Below are 13,717 nucleotides of genomic sequence, written 5' to 3'. Positions count from 1 at the left end.
TAAAAACCTTTCAACCCTAACCCCTAATTTTGCAGTGCACTTCCAGTCTTTGCAGTATTGAGACCTTATGTCACTAGTTTTCCTCTAGGATAGAAATACTTCCTGATCTGCTCTTTTACAGCTTCATGCAAAAAGCAAGGAGCAGCTTGCATTTTTGCAAGACCCTAATGAAAGAAAAGATGTTAACAACCCTTGTTAAGACATTAAACGTTGAAAAAGAAAAGCTGTTTGAACCCCTTTCTAAAACACTGAAAACTGGCAAAGCAGGGAACACACCAAATGCCTAACCCTAGCTGCAGCAGCACGTCACCTACGTACTCCCCGTGCCTAAACCAGTAGCTTTCGATTTGATTCGTGTCCTGGATCGTGCTGATTTCAACAGCAGGGGCTGGTACTTTGCATTCTGGGATTTGTAGTCTTTTGGCCTCCAACCCCCTTAACTCGGGGCAGCAGAACAGTTTATGCAAACTACCTTTCCCAGGATCACAGGGACTTTGCAAGGAATAATGGCGGGGCAAGTTGCAAATGTCAGCGAGCAAAGGGGAATGTGGGGTTTTGAGTGAACGGGCAAGATAAAAAGCAAAAGATTGCTCCAGTTCGTCTTGCTTTCTCAGGGGCTGCACCAGCTCAGCAGCAAGCAAGGTTTAAGCTAGCCTTAGCTTGAAGGAAGCTGCGTTGATCTGAGCCTATAGCATTCTCAGGCTTGATCTGCCCCAGGATGTTTTCTGCTTCCGTCATGCGAGTGATTCAGTGCAGCGAGAAGCTACAGCTCTCCCCAGGAAAGTGGTTTCTTGCCCCCCATGGGAAAGTGTTTTTAAGGACCTGGTCGTGTTTCAGTGGGAGACACGAACTTGTCCGCAGAGGTGTGCGGCGCCCTCGTATATTTCTCCAAGGCGCAAAGCAAAGTCTCTGGACCCAGGAAGGGTCCCTGAGAGCTGAGAATAACAGCAAACGAGTGTCTGTGCAAAGAAGCCAGAAAGAGGGAGCATCTCTGTCACCTGCTCGGAAAGGTAAGGAGAGGCCCTTTTAAGCCAGTAGCAATTCAGAGCAACATGGAGATGGTGTCACACGAGGGCAGTGGTGCAAAATTGAGTGTCAAAATTGAGATTGAGAGTTGCAGCATTCAGGAAGACTGCTACATCTCAGCCCTCTCTCCCTCCTCCCCTCCTTGACTTTACTTTGCCTTGTTTTGAATTGCTTTCTACACTGTTAGGTATCCAGGCATTGGCGACGCGTAGGGGGTGCACGTGCACCCCCTGAGATTGGCCACCACCGACGCTGCCAGTGGCACCTGTAGGCACTCGCCTCCCCTCCCCGCTGCCGATACCGCTGGCAGTGTCCACGGACAGTTGCTGATCACCACTGGCTGCCGCCAACAATGCCAACAGTGTCTGCGGGTAATCACTGGTCAGTGCTTGCCACCCCTTTCCCTCACCGCTGCCACGGCCACCTGCAGAAGTTTCCCACTCACCGCCGCCACGGCCTCACCACCAACATTGCTGTGCACCCCCACCCCCCAGCCTCGGGAGTCATGCGACGTTCACGTACCCAGGTTGTAGCTGTATTGGTCTAGAGGAAAAAAGGAATTGTGATCTGTGGTAGATGTGATATCTTTTATTAAACCAACTAGAGCAGTGTAATTAAATTTATTAAATTGCAATTTAATTAAACTAAAGAAATTTAATTGCAATTAAAGATATTTTTTTTGCAAAAATCTAGTTGGTCTAATAAAAGATATCACCTCTACCACAAGTCCTGATTCCTTTTTTTTATACGCTATTAACTTTTATAGGTACATCTCTCACAGGGTAACATTTCCCTTGCGTTACCACCCATTGCATTGGTTGACTTCTTTGCAACACATGGGTTTGTGAGGCCAGGACCTGACCCACCCAGTGTAAATCAGGGTGGCCTCTGGTAACCTATGTACAGTAGAGGGGGGGACACGTCCAGTTTTGCTAATCCTAGTTCACTATCAGCAAACTTAGTGTCAGTGGGACTTCATTTTCAGAAAATTTTCCTGCTATAAATGGGATGTGACTGGACAGCCAGTAATTTTCCCTTTGTGCACATTATATTTCAGATGCCATTATAATCTTTCTGATGCATAATAAATGGCTAAATAACAGGCCTCCTAGATTTAGACCAAGAGAAGGAGGCTTAAAATTTTGTAGTAACTTGCAGAGTTTCCTAACCTTTTTTATCCGTTATGACTGGGCCTGCTATATGCATAAGCTTGCTGCCAAATTTCTGTTTCCCTTGGGTGTTTCCACACTACATTGCAATCTGCAATATAGACATTTACTTGTATTGAACAGAACCTTAAACTTACTGCAAAAAAACAGAGAGGATTTAAACACCTTGGCTGACTAATATTCTAGGAATTGATTCTCTGCAAGTGGTTGTAACAGTTCAGAAAATAATTCTATATCCGCATAATGTCCTGAAGATTAAAACCTGTCTGAATTTAATTACATAAGTGAGTGGTTCTGAAGAGCAGTCCATAAATAGCTGGGTGATTACTTTGCACTGGCTCTATAATTTCACTGATTTTAAGGCCCAAGGGGCCCATAAGAAAATCTAGTCTGACCTGCGTATCACAGGCTCTTAAATTTTAACTAATTACCCCTGTATCAACCTATACAACACATCTGACTGAAACAGATCTTCCAGTAAGGAATCCAGTCTTGATCTGAGGAATTAAGAGATAACAGATGTACCATTTACTTTGGTCATTTGTTCAAATGATTCATTGCCTTCATTTTGAAAATTTAATACAGGTAATGCCTTTTTTGCAAAAATTGCTTGTTAAAGCAATTAATACAGGTAATGCCTTTTTTGCAAAAATTTTTTGTTAAAGCACCAGCCACATTTCACTGGGAATATTTTCACTGCTGTGTATTCAGATGATCTATACCGGAGCAAGAGCAGTTTAGGAGCAACAGGGCACGTCTACATGTACATTAATACGCCGTAGTTACTACACATTAAGTTTAGTACCTATAATAACAGGTACTAACTAGATGCACAGTAAGTGGCACTACTGCGCAGTAGCGCATGCCTTTTAAGTGACAGTAATGTGCATTAGACCAATTCTGCTGCACATTAGCACAATAGCACGGCTTTTGCCGTGACACACTAATACATGGTAGAATTACTTTGCCATGCATTTAGCGTCTCATGCAGCCATGCCCACAGAGCACCAGAACACTAGGCTGTTACTACTGAGAGGTGTTGACTGTACCTTATTTCTTGTCTGCATTTTCCTGGCTCTAGCTTCCAGTAATTAGTTCTTGTTGTTATTTAACAATGCATTTACAACTGTTACATTGAAAATAGGAAATGCTTTCCTTATGCTACATTTTTGCATCTATGAAAAATACTACTTGCCAGAGAAATGTAGGTGGAAACATTTGCTCCATCTAGTTGCAAAATGGAGGAAAGGAGTCTTACCCCCCCCACACACACACACACATGCACACAAAAAAAAAGCAGCATAGCTATTTGAAAAAAAAGGACTTAGGTGCATTTCAGGCACCACAGTTGAAAGCCAACTACCCCCTCTTCTGTGGCAAACAATTCAGTTGGTATCTCCTTGTTTAGCCTGCAACTTCCTTAGGCAACTAGTGATGTGGTTTGGGACATGTACGTGACTGCCATGGCCCTTGTAGCTTGCTTCCAGCTAAATCCCCACTGGGATGTAGAAATCTGCCAGATGTATTCAGAGCACACCTAACATGAGAGATTTGGTTATGCACTCCCCCACCCTCACCATACCTCCAGGAGAGTGCTCTCTAACCACTAGGCTGTAGATTAGATTGGGTTGAGGGAGCACTCTCCACCTTTCCTGTTGAAGTTGGTTCCTTTGTGGGAAAGAATGCAAGGCCTGGAAGAGAGAGCACAAGAGGGGAGCATGAATATGTAGCCAAGTAGTTAGAGCATTTGGCTTGGATGCAGAAGTCCTGGGTTATGGTCCCCGTTCCCAGGACTATATTCATTTTTCATCCAATGCCTCTCTCTAATGTAAATACATTACATATCCTGGAAGCAAAGCCCAGAATTAATCCCAACCCCCAGTGTGATGTGCAAGACTGAATATCACAATTTAATGTCTTAATTAAGTTTCCCTTAAGCACCTTGCAACAAATACCTTTTTATGGTAGATCAGTTTATTTCCCTAAGGATTTAACATTTTTTTCTCGTTTAGTACAATGACTCGTGAAAGAAAGATGAAATACCATGCTCAGGACCAGGAAATAGAGAAGAGAGTTTTCTTAGAGGATTGTGATTCAGACATCTGTTCCTAACAGCACTCTTTTTCTTTTCTTTTTTTCGTAATTAAGTAATTTGTAACATCAGTTATAATGTCTGATCCTATCTTCTTGGTTTCTCCAATTTATTCCTTTCAGCAAAAAAATAATTGTTACACATAGATTTCATAGACACTAGGGCTGGAAGGGACCTTGGAAGATCATCAAGTCCAGCCCCCTGCCCAAAGGGCAGGAAGTCAGCCGGGTTCATAGGATCCCAGCAAGATGAGCATCCAGTTTGCCTTTGAAGGTGTTCAATGTGGGCGCTTGAACCACCTCCAGTGGCAGGCTGTTCCAGACCTTGGGGGCTCGGACAGTAAAGAAATTCTTCCTTATGTCCAGCCTGAAACGGTCTTGTAGTAGTTTATGACCATTCGACCTAGTCGTCATCCCTTGGGGCGCTCTGGTGAACAAACGTTCCCCCAGATACTGGTGGTCACCCCTGATAAACTTGTAGGTGGCCATCAGATCACCCCTGAGCCTGCACTTTTCCAGGCTAAAGAGCCCCAGGGCTCTCAGGCTGTCATCGTAGGGTCTGCTTCCCTGACCTCTGATCATGCGCGTGGCTCTTCTCTGGACTCTCTCAAGCTTCTCCACATCCTTTTTGAATTGTGGAGCCCAAAACTAGACGCAGCACTCGAGCTGCGGCCTCACTAAGGCCGAGTACAAGGGGAGAATAACGTCCCGGGATTTGCTTGAGAAGCATCTATGGATGCAAGCCAGCATTTTGGTCACTTTACTAGCCGCAGCATCGCACACAATTAGCTTCAGAAATTAGAAGTACTTTGAAAAGGTTTGGGCAAAACCTCAACTGGTAAGAAAGATTTGGAAGGCTGGAGGAAAAGAGGTTATTAAAGTTTTGTCACTAATTTGCACGTTGCTAAAAGGCATACTTTATAACTTCCTCTAATTGATAGTTTCTCCCCACTTCTCAGTAAAGACTTTATGGCAAAGGTTTTAAAGAGCCCTCATAATAGTAACATTTCATTATTTTTAGGGAATAGACAATAGTGCATTTACTAGCCCCCTATGTAATATACTCAAAGACTACAGTTGACAAACCAATAATCAAAATGGGTTTTTGGATGTGCTATCCTTATCTTTAGTTTTTACTTTAACTGATAATTCGATAATTCCCTAAATTCAGTAATTTGCAATAGTATGTCTGCTTTGTACCTACTGTCTTCTATTCTGATTTTTTCCCTTTTCCTGTACAGTATTTAAAAATTGCTCTACATGTATAGCTTACTGAATAGCTTACTGCTGAAAATATAATACCAGTATTTAAAAGAAAATATCATTGTACATAAGTCTGAGAGCTGTAGTACCAGTTATTCTTGGTCTTGAAATTAACTACTAGGAAGGCAGAAAATAACAAGGGTTAATGGGTATCTATAAATATGCTGAAATTACTTAAAAACATGTCATGGTCTTTTTATTTTACCGCTGAAGCATTATAGAAGGAATGGAACAAAAGCATTCCTCCCCTCACCGCTATGAGACCTTCATGTCAAAATGCTATCTGAACCTTATACTGATTTATAGAAAAGAACTGATATGATAAATTTATGCAAGTTTTATTGTCAGCTATTTTAACTCCAATATTGGTTTCTGTCTATTACAGTGAAAGAAGCTGGAAGAGACTTTACCTATTTTATAGTGGTGCTCATTGGGATTGGTGTTACAGGTTATAAAATATATATATATATATTCTCTATAAATACACCTATATTTATTATTGTCCATCTAGTTAATTAGCTCTTATTTCACTGGTGTTTGTTTTCCTCTATTACAGGTGGCTTGTTCTATGTGATTTTTAAAGAACTGTTTTCTTCCTCCAGTCCCAGTAAGATTTATGGAGATGCGTTAAAGAAATGTAGAGCTCACCCAGAGGTTGGTTTCTGCAACTGAGTTACAAGTTCATATTTGAATAGAAGCATTTTTGTGTCTTACGTTCCCCTCCAAAATGGAAGTTTGTAGCACAATGCTCTGAAGCAAAGCTTAATCCCACTGGATTTAGGGACACACGTGGTTCCACAAAACACAGCAATTATTAGCCCTTGCTGTAACCCACCAGTCCTCGCTGCTGTCTTCATTGCCTACTGCTATTGTATTGATACACTGCACCAGGTTTGCACATCAAGATGAAACCCAGACCACATCCAGATGAGCGCGGCCATGCGGTATGTGGCACCGCAGACACGTCTGTGGCATTACATACCACACATTCATCTGTTCTCCGCATTGCAAGTAGTAGAGCAGGGGTTTTCTGAACCCTAGATATCCTGGGGTCAAAAAAAAACCTGCATAAAAAAAAAAAGCACAGCGGCAAATGTGGGGGCAGTGTGCACCACTCAAAACTGGAACTTGGCTGGCTGCAGCCATGTTCTGGCTGTTGACCCTGCTCCAAGCAGCAGGATCACCACTGCTGCAGCCCCAGGAGGCCCCCAGGTAAGGCTGCTGGGGCCAGCCCAGTGCTGGCCCTAGCCTCTCCTACCATACCTGGGGTAACCTGCCGCACACCAGAGGCCACGTGGCACAGGTGTCCCTGGGGAACAAAGCGTCCACACTCGTGTGAATACAGCCCCAGGGTCCAGTCTAACTCTAGGGTTCTAAGATCAGAATGCCATTGTGTTATGTGTTCTGCAAATACATGGGAATATACAGCCCCAGCCCAAGAAACCTAAAATTTATTTTGGAATAAGCTGAAACTTATCTGGGTAACAAACAATAAAATGAAAAGGAAGGTGAGGGTAACTGTAATAAGACTGCGGTTACAAAAAATGTTAGATGCAAAATAAATACATTAAAAAACCCTCAAAGCAAGACCTCAGAAATCATTCTTTCAGACAAAACCATAAAAGATATGTAATTGCTTTCCAGGCAAGACTTCTGGCAATATCACGGGGATTCATATAGAAAAGGAGTGACAAGTTTTCACTAGAAAGATTAAATTATAGACCTGGGCTTTGGAAGAGGTTTATAAAAATAAGAGCTCATTCCAGTGCCTTAACTAAATCATCCTTCCTTTCTCATTTGACTAAACATGCTTTCCAAACCATTTTTTGCTAGGCTTTGAATCAGGTTTATAGAAACAATAAAACCTTTATAGTTTTGAATAAAAGGAGTCACTGCTTTTTCCATTTAAATAACAAGAATAAAAATGAATTTGCATTTTAAACTTTAACGTTGGTCAAGCATTCTTTGTGATGAGATGCAAGCAGACCTATCAGCTTTTTCTTTCTTTATATAGTATAACCCTGTGAAGACTAACATATATAATACACAAGAATGTCTTTCTTTGTCAAATACACAGACGTGTACATTTTATGAACACAATGAATCATTTAGTTCATAAAGAAATCTACTGAGCCCATATCAATCCATTTAATACCTATCTTCTGTTCTTTCGTGCTTTCTTTTCTGAGTTCTTGTGATGTAACTGGCAGTTCAAGAGTACACTGTTGATATTTTGGTGAATGAAAATTATTTCACCTTGGAGAGGTGAGATGACATTACAGTAGTGGTTCTCAGCCAGGTGCTGTGATACTTTGGCGTACCTTGAGATCTTTTCAAGGATACTTCAGGGTGCCAATGTTAGCACTGTTAGGTATGCAAACAAGATTCAAAAGATAGAACAATCTTTTCTGTTGCAAAGGTCTTAGAAGGACCACAACAGGTCAGAATATTTTTAACACTACGGATTCCTTTTGGAATTTCTGGGTTTATCTTGTGAATCGTGTTTTTCCAAAGTAAAAAATGAGTGAAAATGAAGAGCTAGCGTTTTCTGAGAAGTGCCATGAGTCTAAAGAGGCTTAGAACTACTGCACTACAGGGTCTGTTTCAACATGATGTGTTTGGCAACCTACATCTCTTCTCTCATAGGTAATAAGTGTTTTTGGTGAACCCATTAAAGGTTATGGTGAGGCTACAAGACGAGGAAGACGACAGCATGTCAGGTATCTGTTTGCATTTTTCCCCTAGATGAGCAACAGTTTTTGAATAGCAAAGATGCATGCCCAGTCCTGCTAGGTTGGAACCAGACTACCTGTTTGCAGATGTATTGACTCCCCTGTCATTTAGTAAGATAGATAAAGTGACTCTCCCCCAAGTATACATAGGAAGGATTCTTTAGTTTTAAAGGACATTTGAACACTGTTTAGGTGGAAGACTTCAAATTAATTCTAAGAAAGTTAAATTAGAGATTGGACCTCTATTTATGATTAAACTGAATTACTCTTGAAAAAGGTGGGATCTATTTTATACAGAGTAGCTTGACCCTGTTCACCATATGGAAAACCATGTATTTATGAAGCAAAAGAGCAGACCAGAGAAGGGCACTTAAAATGAAAGAGATCAGCCAAAGGTAGCTTTATATTCGTTGTTTTAAATGTAAGACAGCACTTTGGACTAGATCTACAAATGGACTTACGCATGGCAATGCTGAGCATCACAGAACCTACCTTAGACATCTGGTTCCTGGAATAGAATCCAAAGGCTTGAGTTAGGCATCTAGGGCATTTTCACACATGCTCTTGGATGTGGTGCTGGGCATTTCAATTAGCAAGCCGCACTGAAAAAAATGACACTGGGGTGCTTTGAACTAAAGCTTATCCAACATGTTTTATTTCAAAGCGCTCCACTGCCATTTTTTCAGCGCAGGGACGCTGATATACATGATGCAGAAGTATGCCAGAGCGCATCAATTTCCATGCTCCAGCGGATTTGATTAAGTCTGGATTTCCAGCGCATCAGAGGAGGCTTCCCACACATCTGTAGGAGCCTCTAAATTCCCTATGCAATGCATGGCAAGAGTTTGGCACCTACTGGCAGCACTGAAAAATGTTGTGTTTTGAAGGAAAGTGAATTTGTGTATTGATGTCTTCAGTAAGTGGTGTTGGCATTTCAGGGTCTTACATGATGGATTTGAGCCAGTTATTTTAGGCGTTTTGGGAAAAGTTGAAAAGAATCCACAGTACCTCCAATGCCTCCTACAAGCACTGGATATGTTCTCTCCTAGTGGAGCTCCACAAACTTTTTTTTGTTGTTGTAAATTGTAACATATAAATAATACATTTTAAAAATTCATTAAAATAGGAGGGACAGGGGGAAAGGGAAGCAGCGCAGGGTGAAATCTTTCCCTCAAACTATTGCAAGTAAGCCAAGCTTCAGTTTATTTGCTTGAGTTAGCCCTTTTCTCCATATAATCGGATCTAATGTTTAAACATAGGTAAGTTCATACATTGTACAAAACTGCTATCAAAGATGCTCCATTCAGTTATGTGCTTGGAATTTCCCTGGCCTCTCAAACTTAAATACATAATGTGCCATATGGTGTTTTGTTCCTTTTCTCAGTCACTATGAATATGTAAAAGATGAATTGAAGTACATGCGTCTGAAGTTCTACATTGAGGGCTCAGAACGAGGAAAGCAAGGAACAGTCCATTTGGAAGTGAAAGAGGTATATATGATTGTCTCAACTAGTTAAGATAGTCCACAAGGATTACTTGATACTACTAGTACTACTACTACTACTAATGCAAAGAAAAGAAACAAAAGCACACCCTGAAATATTTTTTTCTCATTACAGAATCCTGAAAGTGGAAAATATGAGTTCCGTTACATATTTGTGGACATTGATACCTACCCTAGAAGAACCATTGTCATTGTAGACAACAGATAGCAAAAGAACCATGCTAATATCACAGTTCAAAGAGTACAGTTTAATAAAAACAAAAAGGTCTACAAATATTGTGCTGCTACTTATAGCCATGAAATCTCACTGAAGCCAAGGGATTGCATTTCTGTAACTGACCTGTAGAGACTACAGCATGTCATAAAGTGTGTATTAATGGAAATGACACGATTTGCCATAATTTGTGGCAAAGAAATCATGACACAGGAAAAACACAAAAAACAGTTAATGTTGAATAGTAATTCTGCAGTCTCACTGCACCCAACATCTGTCTTCCAAACTTACACATATTTTTTTCCTTTCTCTTGTTCAGATTTTACATGTACTGCAATAACAAATGTGGTATTTAATGAAGAGAAACTTGTTTGTTCCCATGTTATACACTGTGGACATCAAAGGCATATTAGGATGACGGGTGCTCAAATTTTAGTAGTTTCTCAAAAAAACAAATGTCAATAAAGCAAGGAACTACAAGCATCCTAGCTCCAGTCAGACATAGACACACAGAGCTAGAGGATGCTGTCTTCCACACACCTTTCAGCAGAAGGAGCCTGGTTGGTGTGAGCAGTGTTATGGGGATTCCGAAAATAAATCACTAGATGGCCATGATGAGTTGTTTGAAACCACAGCTTCCTATTGTGATACGTGACATTTTATAGGAAACTATGGCATAGATATAAATTATACCAATAAGATAATTTTGTCAGTTTGATATGTCTCAGTGATTTCTAGACCCTCAATAAACCCCACCTAAGAATCCAGTAACAGTCTTTGGAGTGCTTGTAGACAAGGACATCAGTCCTGCAACTTTTGATCTCTTTCTTGTGGTCCTCCACAGGTTGCTTTCTTGTGTTTGTTCATGTATTAATTAGATTTATATGCCATCCTTTCCAACAAAGGCTCAGGACAGCAAAATAACTTATAAAACAAGTGAACCAGAGACCAAACCAAGAAAAACAGAGTAACTTATAAAAATCAATAGAGCAGAGTATTAAAATAAACTATATAGCAGCTCCCTCCCTAACCTGTATCCCAGCTGAGCCCTGCTTGCTAAACACCTGCCCAAATAGGAAGGTCTTATAGCATTTCTGAATGATGTCCAAGCTCAGGCCCTGGCAGGCCTCAAGGGGGAGGAAGTTCCAGAGCTACGGGACAAGTACCAAGAATGACCTTCCATGTGTTATTGCCAAAACAACTCAGTGCATTGATGGTACTTGCAGGAGGTTGTTCTGGGCTCATCTTAGGGAATCAAACTGGGGCATCAAAGAGAAGGTGGTCCCTGAAGTATGTAGGGCACAGACATAAAGTAGACCACCACATTCAGCACCAACTGCAGCTTTTGGACAGTCATTGAGGGCAGCCCCATGTAGATCACACTGGCTACGTCCACACAAGCAGGGGTGTGCATTTGCAGCAGCACAAACAATAGCGGCACAAATTGTGCCACTACTTTGTGCTGCGGTGCCCACCCCAGCTAACGAAGTTTGCAGTGGGACACATCGCCCTGCTACTCTATGTGCTGCAGAAAGGGCTGGCTGGGGCATGGTGTAGAGCTAGCTGACAGGGAGCCCCCACACAGGCACCTTGTGCTCCAAGCAGCTGGGGAGTGACACGAGACAAGAGCAGGTAGACCAGGGCTGCCTGCTCCCCCATCTCCATGCACTACAGAGCCCCTGCACTGAAGCACCCTGCGCCCCAGCCGGTCACTCCCCTGGGTGCAGGGTGCCTTGAGACAGGGGAGCAGGAAGTTCCCTTGGCTGTCTGCTCCCCTGTCTCTGTGTGTTGCTCCTCCAGCACACAGGCTTAGGCACAGGTTACCTCAGCGTGGGGGCTCCGCAGCATGCAATGATGGGGGAGCAGGCAACTCCGGGCTGCTTGCTTCCCCATCTCTGCATTTGTCCTGGCATACAGCCCTTTGGCGTGCTTTGCTCTGCTTTTTTCTCAGGAGGTTTTTGTGGTGGGGGGTTTGCTACCAAGAAATCCTGGTATCAAATTTTGCCCCAGTGCCGCAAATTAGCAGCATGGGCCATGGTTTAATGTGCAATGTGCCGTTTGTGGTGCCACAAACGGCACATGCCCTCGCATCTGGATCTGGCCACTGGTTGCATACACCAGCATACATCTTTTGAAAATACAGATGATGATGGCCAGATCTGACTCTGAAAGAAAAGGGCTCAGCTTTCTCACTAGATGGAGTTGTTGAAAAAGCACTCCGAGTCACTGCCACCACCTGGGGATCCAGGTGCAGGAGAGGTTCCAGGAGACCCCCAGGGCTGTGAACCTAAGAGAGAATGAAAGGCTGAAGCCCCCATCAATGATAGGTATTTGATTCTCCCCTCCACCCAGCTATGTCTTGTCTAGATTCAGCTTCAGTTGGTTCATCCACATTTGAGCTCCCAACTGCAGCCAGACACTAGGAAAGGACAGAGACTGGGGGCCTGGGTCAGTTGAGAGAGCATAATGGGGCTGGGTGTCATTAGCATACTGATGGCACCTCCCTCCAGATCTTAGTGTCATCCAGCAGCCCAAATATACATTTAACAGGAGATGCAACAGGATGGAGCCCTAGGGGGACCTCCACAAGGAAGGTCTTGAAGGAATGACAATGGCTGTCACCCATCACCATCCTCTGGAACCTCCCTGCAAGAAAAAAGTACAAACAATTAAAAGCAGTCCCATGAATATCCAGCAAGTCATGGAAACACTTTATCATCACCTTATGGACAACTGTTTGAAAGGCTACTGAAAGATCTAGCAAGATTAGCTGGACATAATTTCCCCCACTGATCTCCAATCAAAGGCTATTGAGCAAAGCCACAAGGATTGTCTGCATGTTATGCCCAGGGCAAAAGCCAAACTGACACCTGGCCAGGAATCTGATCACAGCCAGATGCCCATGGAGCTGTCAGGCAATCGCCTATTCAGTGACTTTTCCCAAAAAGGAGAGGTTGGAGAAAGGGCAGTAACTGGTCGGGGAGTTAACATCAAGCACCATTTCTTGAGTAGGGGCCAGACAAGACAGGGTGGGTAAGGAAGACAGGACAGGGTGGGGAAGAAAGAGGGAGGGGTTGTGTTCTATGTCAATGAGCAATATACTTTGACCCTCATCAAGATGGAATCGAAGGAGGAGAAAGTAGAAGGATTGTGGGTTAAGTTACATGGGGGACAAGGAGAAAGGGATTTGGTGGTAGGGGTCTGCTACAGACCCCCACACCAAGGGGAAGAACTAGATTCGGGGCTCCTGAGGCAGCTCTCGGAGACCATAAAAACTAAGGAGGCGGTAGTCATGGGGGACCTAAACTACCCAGACATCTGCTGGGAGACACAGACAGCAAAGTCCCACCGTTCACGCACGTTCCTATCCTGCGTACAGGACCTCCACCTGATGCAGGAGGTACACGGTCCCACTAGGGGGAATGCCTTACTGGACCTGGTATTGGCAATGGGGGATGATATGGTAGGGGACCTACAGATTGGTAGTCACCTTGGGGACAGTGATCACCAAATAATAGAATTCATCATAAGACATCGAGTGGGTAAGGTAACTAGTAGGGTGAAAGTGCTAGACTTTAGGAAAGCTGATTTCAATGAACTCAGGCGATTAGTCAAGGACGCACTGCAGAGTAGGAGTTCTGAAGAGAAGGGAGCCCAGGAAGGGTGGCTGTACCTTAAGGAAATGATCCTTTGGGCACAGAGGGAGACGATCCCGATG

The 13,717-nt window shown here is 43.0% G+C and overlaps 1 protein-coding gene across 1 annotated transcript; it reads left to right on the top strand.

The window, feature by feature from the left end:
* Positions 1-494: 494 nt before the first annotated feature.
* On the top strand, positions 495-10,761 carry TIMM21 (translocase of inner mitochondrial membrane 21). Its single transcript, XM_006028304.3, has 6 exons — positions 495-1,010; positions 5,935-5,997; positions 6,106-6,203; positions 8,196-8,269; positions 9,666-9,771; positions 9,901-10,761. The coding sequence occupies exons 1-6, from the start codon at positions 719-721 to the stop codon at positions 9,991-9,993; spliced, it is 726 nt and encodes a 241-aa protein (XP_006028366.1). The 5' UTR covers positions 495-718; the 3' UTR covers positions 9,994-10,761.
* The last annotated feature ends 2,956 nt before the right edge of the window (positions 10,762-13,717 follow it).

The sequence above is a fragment of the Alligator sinensis genome, unplaced genomic scaffold (genome assembly GCF_000455745.1).
Source record: "Alligator sinensis unplaced genomic scaffold, ASM45574v1 scaffold129_1, whole genome shotgun sequence".
Lineage (NCBI taxonomy): Eukaryota > Metazoa > Chordata > Crocodylia > Alligatoridae > Alligator > Alligator sinensis.
Note: the sequence above shows the minus strand (reverse complement) of the source record. Positions and strands in the feature narration are given on the sequence as shown.